We start from the raw sequence: 22665 nt of genomic DNA on the forward strand, positions 1-22665 counted from the left end.
ACCCTTTCATGCTGATCAGAAGGTCGGTGGTTCGAACAGGGGTGAGCTGTTGCTCTGTCCCAGCTCCTGCCAACCTAGCAGTCCGAAAGCACACCAGTGCAAGTAGATAAATAGGTACCACTGTGGCGGGAAGGTAAACGGCATTTCCATGCACCGTGGTTTCCGTCACAGTGTCCCGCTGTGCCAGAAGCGGTTTAGTTCAGCTGGCCACATGACCCGGAAAGCTGTCTGTGGATAAACGCCGGCTCCCCTGGCCTGAAGCGAGATGAGCGCCACAACCCCATAGTCGCCTTTGACTGGACCTAACCATCCAGGGGTCCTTTACCTTTTTACCTTTTTTACCATATACATTTGCAACAAGGATGGCAGGAGCTGGGACAGGGGAACGGGAGCTCACTCCGTCACCGGGATTCAAACCGCTGACCTTCTGATTGGCAAGCCCAAGAGGTTCAGTGGTTTAGACAACAGTGCCACGTGCATCAGCATCACACTGGCACGAAGCCCTTTTTTTAAAAAAACTTTTATTTTGCTTTAAACAGGTACATATAGAATATAGACAACCAAAATTACAAAGGAAAATTCCTTAATAGTAATGGGGGGGAAAACTTTAAAAACTCCAAAAAATATCAAAGTACGTGACACAGAACATAAGCAACTATGGAAAAGATAAAAGAAAAGAAAAAAGAAAAATAGGGGGAAAAAAGAAAAAAAAGAAGATGAGCCTGCACGAAGCCCATTTTGACTGGATTACTGTTTCTCTGTGAGAACCCTCTCCTCTTTATCTTACGGTTGGCCTTTCTCCCTCCAACAGGGCATGCCGCCAGGATTTTCCCGCTGCGACTCGAAGGACAACCTCATTAAAAATGGCTGCATGAAAAACTTGATTGAGTATCCAGTCAGCAGCACTGAAATCCTGGAGGATAGGCAGCTCAGCGACAAAGGATCAGGAAGTGACATCACTCAGATGACCCCACAGAAGATCAGGCTCCACCTGCGGCCAGGTAAGTTGAGATACACTATTCGATTTTTGCAGTTTTAGCACAACGGTGAACTTTTCCCCAAGGACTTCAGTGGTAAGTGTAAGTGGTTATCTATTAAAACTTCATCCCATACATAGATGAGAGAGATCAGCCACAGCGGAATGGATGCCCAAGACGTATCCAGAGTTTCAAGCCATGGGAAAGAAGAGAGTTTGGGTCAGCTTATGTCTTTCTGTGTGTTTTTTTGTATATAATTTTTATTGAATTTTTTGTTTTACAATTTAAAGTCCTCATTTTTGCAACCTTAAGATATCAAGGACTTCCCTTCTTCTCTTTCCGTGGTTCATTTTACATATCCCTGCATATTTTACAAAAGCTATACCATCCAGTATTCCAATTATTACACCCATCAAAACTTGTTCACACTGCTGAATTTATCTTAATGCTGCCAGCCTTTTCAGCTGTGCAGTTATTTCCCATATATTCAATGGACGTTTTCCAATCTTCTTTAAATGTATGTTCTTCTTGTTCTCTTATTGTATATGTTAAGTCTGCAAGCTGCACGTATTCTGTCAACTTAAGTCGCCATTCTTCTTTGGTTGGGACCTCGCTCGTTTTCCGTTTTTGGGCTAACGAAACAAGGGCATACATAAATTACCCATGAAACATGGGGATTTCAGTCTGAATTATCCCCAACAGAAAGCACTCTGGGTTGTTGTTTTTTTTGGGGGGGGAGGAGTACTTTTAAACATTATTTTCACTTCATTATGGATCATTTCCCAATACCCTTTCACAAGTCCACCACATATGGGTCAACATGTCAATATGGGCCTATGTCAGCATAACAGGGTTAATTACTCAAGTATGTGGAAGGAAGGGACCTGGGTGGCGCTGTGGGTTAAACCACAGAGCCTAGGGCTTGCCGATCAGAATGTCGGAGGTTCGAATCCCCGCGACGGGGTGAGCTCCCGTTGCTCGGTCCCTGCTCCTGCCAACCTAGCAGTCTGAAAGCACGTCAAAGTGCAAGTAGATAAATAGGTACCACTCCGGCGGGAAGGTAAATGGCATTTCCATGCGCTGCTCTGATTCACCAGAAGCCGCTTAGTTATGCTGGCCACATGACCTGGAAGCTGTTCACCGGCTCCCTCGGCCAATAAAGCAAGATGAGCGTCACAACCCCAGAGTCGGTCACGACTGGACCTAATGGTTAGGGGTCCCTTTACCTTTTTTTTATGTGGAAGGAACAGCGGTGTAGCGTGGGTTGTCAGCACCCGGGGCAAGGCAAGTAATTTGCGCCCCCTAACCCCTAACCTGCCGCCGCTGCCAGCTTCTTCTTGCTGCTGCCTGGTCTGGTCTGGTGTGGTTCTCTCCCGCGCTCAGTGCTGCGCTGGGCGGCCGCTGCACTGTCCCTCCCCCAGATAGTCCCTCGCTCTCTCTCCGCACCGCACGCCTGGCACCCACCCCCTCCACAGTGGGCGGCGACCCGGCAGCTCGGATCGGATTCGCACAGCCAGCACTGCAGTGAGAGAGATTGAGTGAGCCAGGTAGGGGCAGAGAGCTGCGAGTGTGAGCGCACCCCCCCCCAGATGGTGCGGCCGGGCCCCCCTGCACCCCCCACGCTACGCCACTGGGAAGGAAGAATGGTGAGCTGGAGTCTTCCTGGGGAAATGACCCCTCCTCACACTTTCTCCACATTTTGACATTTCAGATGACTCCCAAACATTCACGGTGCAAGTGCGACAGGTGGAGGACTACCCTGTGGACATCTACTACCTGATGGACTTGTCCAATTCCATGAAGGATGACCTCCGCAACATCCAGAACTTGGGTACCAGGCTAGCCATAGAAATGCGCAAAGTGACCAGCAACCTGAGGATTGGCTTTGGAGCCTTTGTAGACAAACCCATGCCTCCTTACATGTACATTTCTCCTCCGGAAGCCATCAAAAACCCATGCTATGAGTAAGTTCTCTGAGAGACCCTCTGATAAATGTTCATAATCTAGAGTTTGGAAAGGTTGCCAGTTTTGTGCAGTATTCCCATTCCACCTTCGCTTTGAGGCATGGTCGACCTAATGAAGGTCCTCTCTTAACCTCATTTTGAAAATCAGGTGAGCTGTGGGAATGTGTGCTCCCATCCGTAGCTGAGTCAGTAGAGCCATGAGACTCTTAATCTCAGGATTGGTCGTTTTGAGCACCGCCTTAGGCAAAAGATTCCTTCATTGTAGGAATGGGCTAGATGTCCCTTCAGCTCTACAATTCTATGATTTCTAGGACCCCACAGCAAATCAGTCCCTCCCTTGCCTTCACTGCAGTTAAGAGATATGCCAGCCCCAACGTTAACTGTTGCTAAGGCTAAATACCTGAAGGAGCGTCTCCACCGTCCAGCACCGAGGGCCTTCTGGCAGTTCCCTCACTGCGAGAAGTGAGGTTACAGGGAACCAGGCAGAGGGCCTTCTCAGTAGTGGCTCCCGCCCCGTGGAACACCCTCCCATCAGATGTCAAGGAGATAAACAACTATCTGATTTTTAGAAGCATAGCTCCCTTCTCTTGCGAGGAATCCTATTCGGAATAAGGGAATTTCCCTTTAAAAAAGGGGAAAGTTGGCAGCTATGTTTAGAAGACATTTGAAGGCAGCCCTGCTTAAGGAAGTTTCTAATGTGTGGTGTTTTATCGTGTTTTTAATATTCCGTTAGGAGCCACCCAGAGTGGCTGGGGAGGCCCAGCCAAATGGGCGGGGTATAAGTTGTTGTTGTTATTATTATTATTATTATTATTATTATTATTATTATTACACTCACACTGCTGGGAGTTGGGTTTGGAAGCCTTTTGTATGTGTCAAGAAAAAGTGACTGAAATGCATAATAAGAGAGCCCCCCCCACCTTGGGAAAAATGGCTATGGTAGTTTTAATCAGACCTCCAGGGCCCTGACTGCCCAAAGCGACTTCTTTTTTGCTGCTTCCCCCCAGCTTGAAGCCCCCAGATAACCGCTGCCTGCCAATGTTCGGATACAAGCATGTCCTGGCCCTCACAGATGAGGTAAAGCGTTTCAATGAGGAGGTGAAGAAGCAGAGCGTGTCGAGGAACCGGGATGCACCGGAAGGCGGGTTCGATGCCATCATCCAAGCGGTCGTCTGTGATGTAAGAGCCCCCCCTTGCCATGGGTCAAAAGGATTACTTCTTCTTCTTCTTCAGTTTATATACAGTGGTACCTCGGGTTACATATGCTTCAGGTTACAGACTCCGCTAACCCAGAAATATTACCTCGGGTTAAGAACTTTGCTTCAGGATGAGAACAGAAATTGTGCTCCGGCGGTGTGGCAGCAGCAGGAGGCCCCATTAGCTAAAGTGCTGCTTCAGGTTAAGAACAGTTTCAGGTTAAGTACGGACCTCCGGAACAAATTAAGTACTTAACCCGAGGTACCACTGTACTGCCCTATACCCGGAGGTGTCAGGGCAGTTCAGAGAAAAGATGACGACATATATAATCAGAATAAAAACAACAACCCAGTAACAGCCCCCCCCCCCGGAAAGAGCCATATTTTAAAAAGGTATAGGAAGTAAAACAGATCAACCAAAGGCCTGGCTAAAAAAGAACTTTTTTGCCTGGCGCCTAAAGGTGTATAATGAAGGCACCAGGCGAGCCTCTCTGGGGAGAGTGTTCCACGGACGGGGAGCCACTGCAGAGAAGGCCCCGTTCTCATGTTCCCACCCTCCGGACCTATCAAGGAGGAGGATAGAGAACAACTTCTTAGTGGATTGCATATGCCTGATGTTTCTTAAGAGTGTGGAGGGGAAGCTAGCTGGATCTCCCAGCTCAGACAGGAACCCAATATGTATTGAGCTTGCCCTGTATTTACCCCCCCCTCTCCCACAATTATTTGGCACCCTGCCTGTGAAGTTAAAGCCCTAAAGCAGGGGTCGGAGCCCTTGCAACATTCATTCAGTGGTAATCTGCCAGTGCAAGGCAGGGCCACGATGAAAGGACGACCTCCTTCTCTTTCTTCTCTGACCCCTTTCCTTCCTCTTCCTGCTTTTGAAATTAGGATGTGGGTTGGATGGCAGTTGGGCCAAGGGCTGCAGGTTCTCCATTTGGGCTTTAAAGAGATAGCCTAGGCCAGGCAAGTCCAACTCCCCAAAGTCTGCGATCTACTCAAAGTATAAAAAGACTGGCTGTGATCTACATCTTTTTTTTAATTGCTAAGGAACGCAATGCTGATTGCTATACAGTGGTACCTCGGGTTACAGACGCTTCAGGTCACATACGCTTCAGGTTACAGACTCCGCTAACCCAGAAATAGTACCTCGGGTTAAGAACTTTGCTTCAGGATGAGAACAGAAATTGCGCGGCAGCGGCGGCGCGGCGGCAGCGGCAGGAGGCCCCATTAGCTAAAGTGGTGCTTCAGGTTAAGAACAGTTTCAGGTTAAGAACAGACCTCCAGAACGAATTAAGTTCTTAACCCAAGGTACCACTGTACTGCCATCCACAATCGACCTGGGACACCCCCGAGATCAACCTGTTGGATGTCCCTGGCTTAGGCTAATTGATGTAGAGCAGTGGTTCCCAGTTGGTGGTCTGTGGACCTTAGGGGTCCATGTTGTTGTTTAGTCGTTTAGTCGTGTCCGACTCTTCGTGACCCCATGGACCAGAGCACACCAGGCACTCCTGTCTTCCACTGCCTCTTGCAGTTTGGTCAAACTCATGCTGGTAGCTTCGAGAACACTGTCCAACCATCTCGTCCTCTGTCGTCCCCTTCTCCCTGTGCCCTCCATCTTTCCCAACATCAGGGTCTTTTCCAGGGAGTCTTCTCTTCTCATGAGGTGGCCAAAGTATTGGAGCCTCAGCTTCAGGATCTGTCCTTCCAGTGAGCACTCAGGGCTGATTTCCTTCAGAATGGATAGGTTTGATCTTCTTGCAGTCCATGGGACTCTCAAGAGTCTCCTCCGGCACCATAATTCAAAAGCATCAATTCTTCGGAAATCCGCCTTCTTTATGGTCCAGCTCTCACTTCCAAACATCACTAAATGTTCAAAAGCAGGGGGTCTGTGGCTTGACTTTTGAAATACACGGCAACCGCAGTTCTTAATAATTGGGAACCACTGATGTAGAAGAGTATATTCCTTTGTAGGGCTTGTTTGTGTTTGTGTCTGTCACGATGGAGACTGCAGCGCTATTTTTATTTTGCTTCAGGACAAGATTGGCTGGAGACCGGATGCCTCCCATTTGCTGGTCTTTACTACAGACGCCAAGACGCACATTGCTTTAGATGGGAGACTGGCAGGGATCGTGACGCCCAACGACGGACAGTGCCACATGGGAAGCAACAATTTATATGACGCTTCCACCACATTGGTAAGGCTGGGTGGCTGCAGCCACAAGGCCAGGATTGCAACCGCTACAGGTCATTCTGTTGTGTGATAGATGGTTTCAACAGGGGATAGTAGGCAAATCCTAGGATATTAGAGTATATATTACCCCCAGGACCAGAGACAATGTGCCTTGGAATTCCAATTGCCAGAGAAGTGCATCTGGTTGGCCACCATAGGAAATAGGATGTTAGACTAGTTAGGCCTTTGGTCTGATCCAGGAGGGCTGCTCTTAAGGTTCAGAACATACCGTATTTTTTGCCTTATAGGACACACTTTTTCCCCTCCAAAAATGAAGGGGAAATCTGTGTGCGTCCTATGGGGCGAATGCAGGCTTTCGCTGAAGCTTGGAGAGCGAGAGGGGTCGGTGCGCACCGACTCCTCTCGCTCTCCAGGCTTCAGGAAGCTATCAGCAAGCCTGGGGAGCCCGCAGGAGTTCCCGCAGGGCTCCCTAGGCTGCGGATAGCAGCCTGCTGCATGGAGCACGGGGCGCGCTGAAGCAGAGCGCCCCACGCTTCGGGCAGACATCGGGCAGCCCCACAAGCTCGGGGGACAGCAGGGAGGCACAGCGCCGCCATCCCGCTGTTCCCCGACCTGGTTTGGATTCCCCGACCTGGTTTTGGGGGGGAAATAAAGGGAAAATGTTTTTCCTTTATTTCCCCCCCAAAAAACTAGGTGCGTCCTATGGGACGAAAAATGTGGTATTTTGCATTCCATATTTATATTTTCAGGTTTTGGGTGAAGTTAAACCCCAGAGGCCAAAAGACTACCTGTATAAGAGCTTTGATATCTGTGTGGGTTCAAGCCATCATCTGGGTTCTATTTCTTTTCCCCCCTTTTTAAATAATTTTTTAATTAGGTTTTTTAAAAGAAATTTTTATACATATAAAACATAGCATTTTCAAATATTAAAATACAGAGTTCTTATGAATCCTTATACCTCCTTTCCTCGCTTCTTGGGTTCCCTCTTTAAGATTAAATTTACTGCATCTTTTACCTTTATCTAACTATTATATAACCATATTTATCATTAAAGCAATTCTACATTAGAAGTGTGCTATTTCTTGGTTACACTACATGTAACAGCATGTGAGAAAGAGAGGGAGATGTGCTGAGATATGGCAATAGATAGGTACGCAGGAAATAAATAAGATTTGTGATGGCACTAACTTTGTTATGATGGTCACATTTTTTATTTTAACTGGCCATTGTTAGACACCTTCTCGTCCAGAGTTGTCCAAAATGCCTTTTCTGATGGCCCTCAGAAACATTCAAGAAAAGAAAGTCATAAAGCCTTAAAATTTTATTTTTTGTGTCATGTGTTGTGAACATGCATCTGTTTGTGTATAAATTTGTTTAATCATTAAATCTATTGTGTATTTATTTACATTATTAATATAATTATATATCTTAAATAACATTAAATATTTTGAAAACACTTTAATTTACGATATGGAAATTTAGTTCAGTGTGTGGCCCGTCAGTTCTGTGTTGAAGTACTCTTGACTGCAGCCTACTTGGTCTGAAAAGTTGGATTGACCTTCCTATCCTAGTCTTTTGAGGGGGGGAAATAGGATGGAAATGTGTTTATCCTGTTCCCCTCACATCAGACAGAAGTGGATTTTCTGTTCTCTTTACTTTCTCTCCTCTCCCCTGCCAAGGATTATCCCTCCCTCGGCTTGATGACAGACAAACTCTCCCAGAAAAACATCAACTTGATTTTTGCCGTGACACAGGCCATTGTGGATCTCTACCGAGTAAGTAGACCCTTTGAAGCAACATTTTCGTCGAGAGCATTGGAGTGGAGGGTGAGGCTTGAATGAGGCTGTCCGAAAGCTAAAATATCAGCTTGGGTGTTAACCTTTTAGATTGTCAAAGGTGGAGCAAACAAAAGCTCTTATCGGCCTAAATATTAGCAGAATTTACTGGAAACCCTCCACTTCTGTTATGTACTGAGTTGAATAGGATCCAAAATGCAGCAGTCTGATTGGTCCTAGAACAATAGGATTCAGAATGCCGCAGTCGGATTGGTCCTAGAACAGTGCAGCAGTATGACTGGTCCACAGGAGCCACCCAATCCAGCTCCAGGTGGAAGTGAATCCGCAACCTGATTGGCCTACAGGAGAATCCCGGAATTAGCCAATCACGTGCTGCCCATTTTGTAAATAATGTATATAAAGCAGATATTTTGGGGAAACTTTCATTCCTCGCTACTATGAGCTGAATAAAGAGCATGAAATCCACACTCGACTCCGCGTATATTTCAACTTTTTTGTTTTCAGAACTACAGTGAGCTGATCCCTGGCACTACCGTAGGGACCCTGTCAGCCGACTCCAGCAATGTTTTGCAGCTCATTGTGGATTCCTACGAGGTGAGTCCCTAGACCTGTGATATGCAGAAGCAAGGCTGATCCAGGCAAAATGGGCAGGTGCCAGATTTCCAGGGGCACCTCCCACAGCTAAGCCAACTTTGTTGTGTGATACAAGCAACACCTGTGTGTTTGGATGAGGTGCACAGGGTTCGCTTAGCAGTTCATTGGCTGAGCGAGGCTCCCTAAATTCCAGGAGACATGATCCGGAGGCTTCTGATCTTCATTGCCTGCTGCGCATAGTTGTAAAGTTGTAAAAGTGGAGGAAATGCAGGCGTTAAAACTGAAATAGTAACCCAGCTGTGACTCTCTTGTTACTCTGTTCAGGAGGGCAGGTTTTAATTCACTTCCCATTTGCAAATTGCACAAAGGGTTTTCTGTCTAGTTTGGGCTTTCTGAGCTTTTCTCTATGGCATCTTAGCTTTCCACACTCAGAGATATTATCATGGGGTTGCGGAAGACGGATGTGGACTTCCAAGCACGCCCCACCCCCAGGTTTTTTTTTTAAATAAAAATATTATATTTCGTATACCACCCTTCAACTGTAGATACCAGGGCAATCTGAACTACTGCAAACTGGTGTCTCCGAGTGTAAGTGATGCATTAATATTGCTTCCACTCCAGCAGTTTGGTCTGGAAATGCTATCCTTCGTTTATTCTGTTTTTATGGAGCCATCCGGATGACCTACTTAAAATATAGTTGCATTCTAGCATTGAATGTGTTCCCTCCCATGTTTTCTTTTCTCATAACTTATCCAAAGCAGTATTTAATTAGAAGCTTCCTGCTTGACAGTTCTGCCCCCTTTTTACTACTTCCTGCTAAACACAGTGACAGGATCACTGTGGAATAACATGTATGCGTGTGTATGTGTGTGTGTGTGTTTATATCCACATATAAAAAACAGCTGACTTTCCAGGCTGAAAGCCCCTCTGGCATAGCAAGGGGTGGTCAGTGTCCTTTGTTGTTTTTCTGTGTGGTTTGAAAGGGGTTTCTTCTCTAGGCTGGCTGGAGCCCTAAACTCATTTCAAGTGTTTGGGGCCTGCAACAAAATGTTGCAGTGCATTCGTTTTGTATGCCCAACCTTTCAAGGTATAGTGTAACTTTCTCAGGGTTAGGGTTAGTGTGGGTGGCGCTAGGGACGTGGGTGCCACTGTGGGTTAAACCACAGAGCCTAGGACTTGCCGATCAGAAGGTCGGTGGTTCGAATCCCCGCGATGGGGTGAGCTCCTGTTGCTCGGTCCCTGCTCCTGCCAACCTAGCAGTTCAAAAGCACGTCAAAGTGCAAGTAGATAAATAGGTACCGCTCCAGCGGGAAGGTAAAGGGCATTGCCGTGCGCTGCTCTGAAGTGGCTTAGTCATGCTGGCAACATGAGCTGGAAGCTGTACGCAGGCTCCCTCGGCCAATAAAACGAGATGAGCGCCGCAACCCCAGAGTCGGTCAAGACTGGACCTAATGGTCAGGGGTCCCTTTACCTTTAAGCTGTTTGAACCCTAGCCTTTCTGACCCAAGCCAATACACTTTACTTAATGCACTGCACCACTCTGGATTGACTTGAGAGGAGTGAATTAATTAACAAAACTCTCATCAGCAATAGAGCCAAAGCTTTCAGCAGGCTGTATCCAATGCTAGTTGTGCTCAGGGCAGGGCCACTCGATTTAATGGACAGGACTAACAGGCTCATTAAATTTTAGTGGCTTTATTCTGAATAAAACTAGCACTGCATACAACCCAGAATACTGTTTTCCAGGCCTGCTCAGTTTTCACGGCTTATCATTGTGTTTTAGCATCGTTGTAAGCCACTCAGGGACTTTTGTTTTTGGATGTAAACAAGAATAAATATGAATGAATGGGGAAATGTGCTTGCTTTATTTGTTGAGGGTTCATCTTGAGCTTAAGACTGTGGCTGCATCTACACAGCTATAGAAAGCACTCTGAAAATGCTCTGAGTGGGGAGAAACGTTTTAAACCTCACAATGGAAAATTTCATAGAGTTCTGATTCAGCTCTACAGCGCCCTCTGGTGTTAGTGTTATAACGCATTTATAACGGTTTATTTTTACTAATGTAGCTGAGTCCTCAGACATTCCCCCTGTTCCTCTTTCAGAAAATTCGTTCCAAGATTGAACTAGAAGTTCGCAATCTGCCGGATGAATTGTCCCTCTCTTTCAATGCCACCTGCCTGAACAACGAAGTCATTCCTGGAGTTAAGTCCTGCGTTGGCCTTAAGATTGGAGACACGGTGAGTAAGAACTGCAAGGGGCTGGGGGAGGAGGACCACTTCTCCATGTCTCTCGTTCAAAGGGAATCCAAACCTCCACCAGCAGTCTTAAGAAGGTTCACAACAAAGAAGCAGAGGCACGAGGAAAGTGTCAGCAGAATGTGCAAGTAATACTTCTGCCTTCATCATAAACCTTTCGTGTAGAGGGTGTTGTTTTTTTATGGGCTGAAATTTGGGAGGCAGAGGGCCTCAAAAGTTAAAAAGTAAGGGACCATGTGTCTGCAGATTTGTATTCAGTAGCATCGAGCCCCCCTTTCCCTTGGGACGTGGGTGGCGCTGTGGTCTAAACCACTGAACCTCTTGGGTTTGCTGATCAGAAGTTGGTGGTTTGAATCCCCGCAATGGGAGTGAGCTCCCGTCGCTCTGTCCCAGCTCCTGCCAACCTAGCAGTTTGAAAGCACACCAGTGCAAGTAGATAAATAGGTACCACTGCGGTGGGAAGGTAAATGGTGTTTCCATGCACTCTGGTTCCTGTCATGGTGTCCCGTTGCGCCAGAAGCTGTTTAGTCATGCTGGCTACATGACCCAGAAAGCTGTCTGTGGACAAGCGCCGGCTCCCTCGGCCTGAAAGCGAGATGAGCGCCGCAACCCCAGAGTCGCCTTTGACTGGACTTAACCGTCCAGGGGTCCTATACCATTTTTTTACCCCTTTCCCCTGCTAAAATGATCTGATTTACTACACTCCCTTCCCCAAGACTAAAAACAGACCTGTCCCAGGTGACTCTCCATCCACTACGGTGAATCACCATGTTTGCCACTGCTGCAAAAAGAACAAGAGGTTATATACTGAATTGCATATTGGATGCAAAAAAAACAAAACAGAACCCAGCTCCCCCTGTATAATGCTACTCTTTGTTCAGTAAGCGGAGAGAATTTAAATCAGTTTCATGGAACGGCACTTAACGGAACTCTTAGAAACGGATGCACTTGAACAGAAATTCTTGTGAATTTCCTGAAAAGGTGACTGCGTCTTTCCATGTCACACAGTCCATGGAAACTGCTCCAAGCGCGAGGGTGTTTGCCCTATACTGCAATTTCTAAGAGCTGCGTTAAGTGGAGAGACATGGCCTCCCCCCCCCCAATAAATGGACTGAGATTCTGCCCAGTAACTGAGCAAGAGAATGTCATCGCAACTCATTGCAGCATCGCGAATAGGCAGCTTTGGTACGAAATGGGCAATTCCACTTCCAGGCTGTGAGAGAAGAGCCAGTGTGGTGTAGTGGTTAAGAGCGGTAGTCTCATAATCTGCGGAACCAGGTTCGCGTCTCCGCTCCTCCACATGCAGCTGCTGGGTGACCTTGGGCCAGTCACACTTCTCTGAAGTCTCTCAGCCCCACTCACCTCACAGAGTGTTTGTTGTGGGGGAGGAAGGGAAAGGAGAATGTTAGCCACTTTGAGACTCCTTAAAAGGGAGTGAAAGGCGGGATATCAAATCCAAATCCAAACTCTAAAAGCGCAGAATGCGAAAGCTTGTTTTTTAAAAAAGGCGTTTCCTTGAGGAAGGATGTGAGGGCAGTTCCGGATGTCTTGCTCTTTCCAGGTGAGCTTCAGCATTGAAGCAAAGGTGCGTGGCTGCCCCGCGGAACCACAGAAGACTTTCACCATCAAGCCGGTGGGCTTTGAGGACAGCCTGACGGTGCAGGTGAACTTCGACTGCGACTGCCGTTGCCAAAAGTTTGCCAAGCCGGACAGCGACGTCTGCAGCAACGGCAACGGCACCTTTGAATGCGGCATGTGCCGCTGCCACCCGGGCCGCCTGGGCACCCAGTGCGAGTGCTCCGAGGAGGAATACAGCCCCTCGCAGCAGGATAACTGCAGCCCCCGCCAGGGGCAGCCTGCTTGCAACCAGCGGGGAGAATGCATCTGCGGCCAGTGCGTCTGCTACAGCAGTGACTTCGGCAAGATCTCCGGCAAGTACTGTGAATGCGATGACTTCTCCTGTGTCCGGTTCAAGGGCGAGCTGTGCTCTGGTAAGTGGGGAAATGTCTGTAGGGGGCTTGGAACTGGGCTTTCGAGAATTTGGTGCAATTCGAAACGAAAGGACTTACGCTGCGTTCCGTTCGTCCCCTTCTCTGATCAAGCAGACTCACGGAAGTTGTAGCCCCAAACATCTGGCTGCTTGGGTGGGGGGCTGTTGGTGCACCGTAGGAATGGATGGCGCTCTCAAACACTGCCGGCTTGCTCTCATACTTTTTGTGTCTAGTCGGAAAGGTTTGGTTTCCTCTTCAGATTTCGCAGGGGAAGCTCTGTGCCCAATTGAAATATCCCACCTTTGAATCGATCCGAGATTACAGTATGTTGCGGAAAGGGCAGTACCTTTTTTAAGGCATGTGCAGAGCGTAGCATTAGGGGGGCAGGGGGCGGTGCAGGGAGGCCATGGCCCCAGGCACACATTTTTGAGGGAGTGGTACCTACTCACAAGTCAATAGTCAATACAGTGGTACCTCGGGTTACATACGCTTCAGGTTACAAACTCCGCTAACCCAGAAATAGTACCTCAGATTAAGAACTTTGCTTCAGGATGAGAATAGAAATCGTGCTCCGGCGGCACGGCAGCAGTGGGAGGCCCCATTAGCTAAAGTGGTACCTCAGATTAAGAACAGTTTCAGGTTAAGAACAGACCTCCAGAACAAATTAAGTACTTAACCCGAGGTACCACTGTGCTAACAAAAACTAATCCATTCAAAAGTATGTATTCTGACAAGAATTACAAACTCAAGTAGAGATTACAAAATCAAACTCATAAAGATACGTATAACACAATAATTCATTACAAAGATTTTCTCTTTTTCACTCGACAATAATGTTCATCAAAGCTCAAGATACACATTGATCTACCCACACGTAGTTGTTATCCCTGAGAAACGTAGAAAATAACAGGATGTATTTATCCAAAAGTCTTCAAACTTACACAACCTTTTAAAAATTAGCTGATGAAGGTGAATACATAGAAACAGGGCCCTGTCCTGGTCTCCAATCCATAACTGACTTCTGCTCTATGACTGAAACTGAGTCTCCACCTGCAAGCTGATAAATTATAAGGATCAACATTATTGTCGAGTGAGAAAGAGAAAATCTTTGTAATGAATTATTGTGTTATACATATCTTTATGAGTTTGAGTTTGTAATCTCTACTTGAGTTTGCAATTCTTGTCAGAATACATACTGTTGAATGGATTAGTTTTTGTTACTATTGACTTGTGAGTAGGGACCACTCCCACTATTGAAACTCACATTGGCCTGAGTTCTTGGTGTGTTTTTTTCTTGGTATATTTAATAACAAGAACTCCAACTTATTTAACATATTTTTGAAGGGGCACAATCAGACGCCCCCACAACAGGCAGAGGCAGGTTGGTCTAGTGGTCAGGTGGATGGAGGCAGCAGGTGAGGGGCTTGTTGGACGTGGGCTCCGTTCACCCTCCATGTGGGCTCCACACAGCCGCCCCCCGGCGTGTGCCCCCACCCCAGTCCATCGGGTGGGGTGGGGACCACACTTGCTCCACCTCGGGTACCAGCAACCCACGCTATGCCACTGGGCATGTGCCCTGGTTCCTTTTCCTTCAGAGAATAATTAATATCGATTTTTATCAACATGCATCCAACAGTCAGTGTTTGGTTTTTTTAAAGCAAAGAGGTTTGTAGCTTTGGGCACACATCTCAAACACAGTGCCAACTGAAGTCTTTCTAACAATCCATGCATAGAACCAGCCAGCGCTGGACAGAAATAAAGGTGTTCCTGAGGAACAGCACACCCTCCTTCCCTTCCTAAGTGGTGTATCTGCTAGTCCTTCGCTCCTTTCCTTTAGAATGAGGCCCCAAATGGCAAAGATTTAATTGTAGCTGAACTTTGATGTGGGAAAAGTACTCACATAGTTACTCTGTTGGGTCTGCCAGAAATCAGTTTCTTGCTGATCTATGCTAAGCAGATTACCCTCTCCAAGAGAGTTATTTGGGATACGGGAGGAAAAAAGGGGAAAACATGGGGTTTGGATCTTGGAAGGGATTAAGAAATAAGTGCACTTTTGGCCTCGCTTCTGAAAGGGGACCTGGAAGCTCCTGGCTGAAAGATAGATCAGATAGATAGATAGATGATAGATGATAGATAGATAGATAGATAGATAGATAGATAGATAGATATAGATACTGAAAGATAGAGCATAATGACCTTTGAGGACTTTGTTTTAGCTATACAGTGGTACCTCAGGTTACATACGCTTCAGGTTACAGACTCCGCTAACCCAGAAATAGTGCTTCAGGTTAAGAACTTTGCTTCAGGATGAGAACAGAAATCGTGCTCCGGCAGCACGGTGGCAGCAGGAGGCCCCATTAGCTAAAGTGGTGCTTCAGGTTAAGAACAGTTTCAGGTTAAGAACGGACCTCCGGAACGAATTAAGTACTTAACCCGAGGTACCACTGTACATAGTAGTTTTAATTCTGTTAACGTTTAATTGGTTTTTATTCTTATTTTTCCTATGTTGTTAGCTGTTTCCATTTTTATCTGTAAGCCGCCACGAGTGTTCCCATCAGGGAAAAAGGTGGGATATAAGTAATTACTATAATAACTATATATGCATAGGAAACTGAAACACACACTTACAGAACTCTTTGTATTTTGCCATAGGAGGTAGGATTCAAAAAGTAATAACATTTTTATTTGAGCATTTGGTGTTCGCACGATAGCAAGCTCGTGGGTTACACAAAACTCTTATTCAGGCAGGAACTGAATTTGTTTACCTCCTCAGATAAGATTTCTGTGCAAGTGGAAAGCTTGATGTTGATAGGGAGGGTGCCAGTTCAGCAGTGCTTCCTGGTCTGTGCTTGTAATTTATGACTTCTTGATCCAGACTTTGATTATGTCTGCTTCCCTGAAGGAGGAAAGGGCTGCTTGGGTGTGCCTTGCTTTTTAGTGACAGAATTCAGGGTGTCTCCATGGGTGACTCAGTGTGATAAGGACTGGTGGGGAAAGGGGCAACTGTTGTGGTTGTGGGAGCTGTGGGAGAATCATCCTTGCTCCTTGTACAGAGCAGCAGCGCATTCTGTTCCATATGAGTTTCTGTGTGTGTTGTGAAATACAACAAACATTGTGCAATGCGGCCGTTTGAGATGTTTACAGCCCATTGATAAAGCAGGCATGCCATTCATTGCGTAAGCCGCTGTGATTCTTTTAGGAGAATACTGACCTTTGATACTCCATTCAGAGGATATCATAGTAGAAACAAGACGCTCACATAAAGCATGGTTTGGCCCTGAATCCACCACTGAATTGGGAGATAATGTAGCCAGGCCTTCAAATGCCCATCCCTAAAAGGCTGAGAGGAAACAAGAGGTGAGAAGCCACAGCAGCCTTGAATCTCACTTGGAGATGAGTGAATCTGTCAGTGTTGGTTTTCCCTCGGTTTTTCATTTTTCCTATCTTAAGTTCTCCACATTTCCAGGTTAGGTCTGCGATTGAAATGAAAAGTACCCATGAAAAGTCATCAGCATTTTAGTGTGAATTTCTCCTCTGATACACACTTTCCATACGCAGTTTTGCCTCATCCGCACACTTCCGCAAAGCCGTTTTCCCTAAGGCAACACATTTTTGTAGGTTGCGTTCGCTAATTTATGCATTGCCATGCACGCATCGTTGCAGTACATGCATGTTCTCGCTTGTAAAACTGAGAGAATTTTGAAGACTGGCTGTGTTTCAGTTCATGTATGGTTTTCAAAAAGCGTAGCTTGGCCCAAGCTCATTTCTAAATGTGAACTGAATTGAATTCCCCCAATCCCTTCTTCCTCTTCTTTGGCAATCACTCGTAGCCGAGGAAGATTGTCTTCCATAAAGCCAGTTTTAACAATGAGTCCGTAAGTGACTGTGGAGGCCAATTCTGGATCCACACGTCCTTCCACAGCGGGGACATTGGTTCCTGGGCAGGAGTTGATCAATGTGTGGATTTGCCAAGCGTGCCTTCCCCTTAGCACGTTTCTCCCTTGCGTTCTGAGTTTGAGTGTCTTCAAAGCCCATGACACCTTTGTTGTTGGCTGTTCTCCAGCTGGAGCGCTCGCAGGCCAGTGTTTCCCAGTTGTCGGTGTTTATACTACTTTTTTTTAGATTTGCCTTGAGACAGTCTTTAAACCTCTTTTGTTGACCACCAGCATTACACTTTCCATTTTTAAGGAATAGAGTAGTTGCTTTGGAAGACAATAATCAGACATCCGCACAACAGGACCAGTCCAGTCCAACGAAGTTGATGTTGAAGAATCATTGCTTCAACACTGCTGATCTTTGCTTCATCCAGTATACTGATATTAGTTTGCCTGTCTTCCCAAGTGATGTGTAAGATTTTTTGGAGACACCGTTGATGGAATCTTTCGAGAAGCCCATTGCCATAGAACAGGCATGTCCAACCGGTCGATCGCAATCTACTGGTCGATCGCAGGGCATCCCTGGTCGATCACGTGATCCTGATTGATCGCCCCCCCTAAATGCTCAACAACAACTTTGGGTCTTCCTTCCCAGAAAAAGCTCAACCAATCCAATGGGTAGATCACTGCCAGTTTTTTTATAGTGGGAGTTGATCGCAGTCTCTTGGGAGTTGGACATGCCTGCCATAGAGCACCCTCAGGCTTCTACATGGCAGCACTCACAGAGGGCATTTCCCCCAGAGGCATTTCCTGACGGCGTGCTGCAGTGCCGCATGACAGGCAAAGGTGTTAGGAGTGCATACAGGAGCCTGGTCCTGTGACCAGTAGGACTCTGCAGGACTGGGGCCTTCCTAAGTTTGTTCTGGAGAGGCAAGGTGCGGCCGCACAGGTGAGGCCACTTGGTAACTCACTGCTCCTGGTGGCTAGGGCCGGGAAGGGATATAAGGTCAGCATTTCCCTTCGGCTCTTTGCCACAGCAACACGTTCCTTCCTTGCTGCGTTTGGCTCCTTGCTTCCTGATCCTCAGACCTCGGCTCCTTGACTCCTTGCTTCTCGACCCTCAGACCCTTGACTTCGTGACTCCCTGCTTCCTGACCCTCGGACACCTGGCTTCTGGACTCTTGTTCCTGCTCCCACCCCGCCATCTTGCCCCCGGTCCTGATGTCCTTAGCCAGGACTTTGATCGCCTGTGAACCGGACTGTGACAAAAGGAAGCTGCCACCAGGTTGAGCACACAAATTGGGTCTCCGAATTTCAACATTTCCGGAATGGGAAATGTGGATACTGAGCATGGCTGCTCCCACTTTTTCATGGACCTTGTTCCTGTACTGCTGACCAGTGACACACCTCAGGGGTCTCAAATGTCAGCAGACACCTAAAACTGGCACCCCCTGCCTCTCGTCTTCCACTCTACAACATAGTTGTGACGCCCCACCTGTCACACCCCTGAGGCTCTGCACCCGGTGCGACCAAACTGGCCACGCTCCCCTGAATTTGCCTCTGTGTTCACAGTAGCCTGACGACCAGAAATGAAGCAGGTGGCGATTTTCCTAGCATGGGAATAGGGTTTTTATAAAATACACCGCCATCACATGCATTTATTTGTGCCTCGAGGCTGCAGTTAAGGCGTTGGAGCGAGACTGGTTTTTGTTAATTATTTTAAAAAGGTGCACAGACCTAACCCAGGGAAGTGGATTTTGGCATGTAAACGTGAAAACCAGATAGATTTGCTACGGCTCCCAATTCCTTTTCTGTTCTTGTTGTTCTTTCCTCCACAAGCCTCATCCTCCTCAGCAACGTTTGACTAGGTCATTGTCTCCCGGTTCATTCCATTGGAGTAATTAATTCTAAAGCGAGTGACAAACACGCACGGCCTGTTCTCTCAGTTGGCATGTGTTTTCCCCAGTGTCACTAGACTCCCCCCTCCCAAACCAGCTGCTCCTTCTCTCCCCCCCCCCCCACCAGCCCAGCCGTGATTCACTTGAGTTTCTCATTAACTAGTCTTCTTCATAGTTAGCAGAGGGTCTGCAGGTTGCCACCCACCCACTGTCCCAGGAGTGTGTGGGCAGAGCTGGGCACCTCAGAGAAAACATTTCCTCCGAATATTTCCACAGCAGCCTTTCATGGGGGCTCCAGATTGGAGCGTGCGCCGCCCACACAACTAATGGTCTAACTGCATCAGTGGTTTAGCAAGGTCAGCAGCTACTTGGGTGGGAATTAAATGCAAGCACAGGCCTTGGTGTCTGGCAACAGTGAGGTAAATTATTAAGAGTATACCCTCTGTTGCCTTGGCCCTTCCCCAACCCAGGGAGAATGTCTGCGCCAGCTGATACTATTTTTTAAAAAATATAATATAACTTTATTGAATACTGTGGTACCTCGGGTTACATACGCTTCAGGTTACATACGCTTCAGGTTACAGACTACGCTAACCCAGAAATATTACCTTGGGTTAAGAACTTTGCTTCAGGATGAGAACAGAAATTGTGCAGCGGCAGCAGGAGGCCCCATTAGCTAAAGTGGTTCTTCAGGTTAAGAACAGACCTCCAGAACGAATTAATTTCTTAACCCGAGGTACCACTGTAATACAATTAAATTTCCAGACATATCTGCAAAAACACAATTATTTACATATTTGCCAAACATAAATTGTGGAAGAAAATAAAAAGTAAGAAGAAACGGGGGAAAAAGAAAGAGAAAAAGAAAAGAAAGAAAATGCTGTTTTCCATAAACAGTAATTCCAGAATTACACTTACACATGTTATAAAATACAAATCTTGATTAAAATATCTTAAAAGACTTCCACCACCTAAACCACACTTCTTTTGTTATTTAATTCTCCTTTACCTCTGTTCTTCATTTCCAGCTGATACTATTTTATGTAATTTATCACGTTCGTTTCTCACCCTTCCTATGAGTACAGCAAAAGAGGTTATCTTGTTTTATCTTCATAGGAACCTGGGGTGACAGGTGGGGTGGAGCAGGTAAAAGTTAAAGGTAAAAATTAAGGTAAAAATTAAGAGGGTTGCCAACTAGCTAGGTAACCCACTGGCTTGGCTGTTTTGGTCAATTCCCTCCACCCATTGCCAGGTAATGGAGGCAAAAGTTCCCCCTTCCGGCTCTGCTCTGACCTTTTCAGCTCTCTTTATATACGGTATCTATTGTACTGAGAATTACAATCGTAAGATCACAGATTTGTACCTTCTTTGCTACCCACCCACCCTCATCCTTCCTCAGTGACAGTCTGGGTGGCTGCCTTGTCTTCTTGCTTGCTTGGTGGTGGCAGTAGAGCGATAAGAACGGCAATGGGGCATTTGAGCCAGTAAGCGCCACCGCCACCCCACCCACCCCCTGGGTCCACAACACTGCCGCCTATGTTGGTTAGCCTGGTCCCCAGCCCTTCCAATGTGCCCTCTGACCATGGGATATCACCAGCCAGTTAAGCCAAGCAGACTATAGCAGCAGTAGCTAGGGATGTTGGGTAATTCGTACACATACTTTCAAGCATATAATTGCAGTAACTTTTGGAGAAAAGGAATTATTATTATTATTATTATTATTATTATTATTATTATTATTATTATTTCTATACTGCCCTTTGTCTGAGAATCACTTGGTGGTTTTACAATGTAAGTAGAAGCTGAATTCTGAGTCTATGGCCACATCCTGCACTTTTCATGTGCTGCATCAGAATTGTAGCACATGGACAGCTCCGATTCTTACCTCTGTACTGCAGGCGAGGGTGTCAAAAGAAATTTTGCAGACTGTCCTCATAAACCATTTTTGCTCTGTCCCAATGAATGAATGGATGAATCCTTATTTGCGTCAGCCATCGGCCATAGCAATAAAACAACAATATGATGTGGAAAGAATAGAAATAATAAGTCAATTACATAAAATACATTTTTGGATTTTAAATCAATAGTCAAAAAGTGGCTCGCTTCTCGACCTTTTGGCTAAGTTCAAGTGTAGTAAGTATCTGCTTTGTCTTAATGTGCACTCTGCTTTGATGGGTATGGGGTTTTTGCTTTTTGTTTTGGTTGGGGAGAAAGAGGGGTGAGAGTTGGTAACTTGAATGCTAAAACTGTTCCCTTGCAGCACACACGTTGTGCTCTCTGGTAAAGGCCTCCTGCGCCCCACCCCTCCTGTTTAATTTGGACTCCAGTACTGGAACATAAGGGACGCGGGTGCTACTGTGGGTTAAACCACAGAGCCTAGGACTTGCCGATCAGAAGGTCGGCGGTTCGAATCCCCGCGATGGGGTGAGCTCCCGTTGCTCTGTCCCTGCTCCTGCCAACCTAGCAGTTCGAAAGCACATCAAAGTGCAAGTAGATAAATAGGTACCGCTCCGGCGGGAAGGTAAATGGCGTTTCCGTGTGCTGCTCTGGTTCGCCAGAAGTGGCTTAGTCATGCTGGCCACATGACCCGGAAGCTGTACGCCGGCTCCCTCGGCCAATAAAGCGAGATGAGCGCAGCAACCCCAGAGTCGGCCACGACTGGACCTAATGGTCAGGGGTCCCGTTACCTTTACCTTTTTACTGGAACATAAGTCACATTGTGATTTGCCCGCAGGTCATGGGGAATGCGTCTGCGGTGACTGCGCGTGCGACCCCGACTGGACGGGAGCCTACTGCAACTGCACCACCCGGACTGACACCTGCATGTCTAGCAACGGGCTGGTATGCAGCGGACAAGGCCGCGGCTACTGTGCCTGTGGGAAATGCGTCTGCACCCAGCCTGGCTCTTACGGAGACACCTGTGAGAAGTGCCCAACCTGTCCAGATGCCTGCACTATCAAGAAGTGAGCAAGAGGGAGCTGTGATTGTGTGTGTGTGTGTCTGTGTGTCTGTGTGTGCGCCAGTTGTCTGTCGTTTCTCAAAATCATTAAAGTAAACATCATAGCAGGAGGAAGAATGCATTGGCACAGTCCCACAGGTATTTGAGTAGACTTGTAAATAGGTACAGTATCTGTACCTTTCTCTCAGAAATGAATTACTAGTTCCCATAGATCTCTCTGGGTGTTTTGTTTTTTTGCAAAGAGAGTGTAAAGTTTTCCTGGAGTCTGTGTGTACATGCTTTAGTCTCTTTCCAGTGGTCATATTGCCGTTAAGATACACAATCCATATTGCTGGAGCCTTGCCAATTCACTGGTTGGGTTATCACATAAGGCTATGCCAAATCATGGCTTGGGTGGATTTGAATTTGACATGTAGAATATTAGGGTGCAAGGTCGCATTCTTAACTCTGATGATGATGATGATGATGATGATGATGATCATAAATTTATTATTTATACCCTGCCCATCTGGTTTGGTTTCCCCAGCCACTCTGGGCAGCTCCCAACTGAATATTAAAAACACAATACAGCATTAAACATTAAAAACTTTCCTATTTGCTATGCTGCTCAATTTGAACGGGCCTTCGCTGGAACAGCAAAGTACAAGTTTCAGGAAGACTGAAATTTGAATAAGGAATGGGGGAAATTTATAACTTATCTTAAAGACCATTGTCAACAGTTAAATTCATTAGTAGGATTGGAACAGCACCTGTAGTTTAAGGTTGGTGCTGGACATAATGGGAAGGGGTTAAAGGGTTTGGATTATCATAAAAGATGCGGGAGGAACCGATTAATAATCGGACCCACATAGGGGAGGACGGAAGTCCAGGAGATTCCTTGGAATCTTGTTCTTTATGATTTATGTTTGATACATCTCTGTAAAATTTTAAGTTGGAAAATCAAAAAAATAAATTAAAAAAACCAACAAA

At 46.5% G+C, this 22665-nt stretch overlaps 1 protein-coding gene across 1 annotated transcript in view; it reads left to right on the forward strand.

Annotated features, from left to right (window-relative positions):
- The window catches only part of ITGB3 (integrin subunit beta 3), a 58580-nt gene that overhangs the window by 27960 nt on the left and 7955 nt on the right, over positions 1 to 22665 (forward strand). Inside the window, exons 3-11 of the mRNA XM_053363686.1 lie at positions 812 to 1001; positions 2689 to 2941; positions 3949 to 4120; positions 6171 to 6332; positions 8008 to 8103; positions 8629 to 8718; positions 10821 to 10955; positions 12535 to 12964; positions 21472 to 21700. Of these exons, the coding sequence (XP_053219661.1) occupies positions 812 to 1001; positions 2689 to 2941; positions 3949 to 4120; positions 6171 to 6332; positions 8008 to 8103; positions 8629 to 8718; positions 10821 to 10955; positions 12535 to 12964; positions 21472 to 21700 (1757 nt within the window). The remainder of the gene's footprint in view (positions 1 to 811; positions 1002 to 2688; positions 2942 to 3948; positions 4121 to 6170; positions 6333 to 8007; positions 8104 to 8628; positions 8719 to 10820; positions 10956 to 12534; positions 12965 to 21471; positions 21701 to 22665) is intronic.

The sequence above is a fragment of the Podarcis raffonei genome, chromosome 13, assembly GCF_027172205.1.
Source record: "Podarcis raffonei isolate rPodRaf1 chromosome 13, rPodRaf1.pri, whole genome shotgun sequence".
NCBI lineage: Eukaryota > Metazoa > Chordata > Lepidosauria > Squamata > Lacertidae > Podarcis > Podarcis raffonei.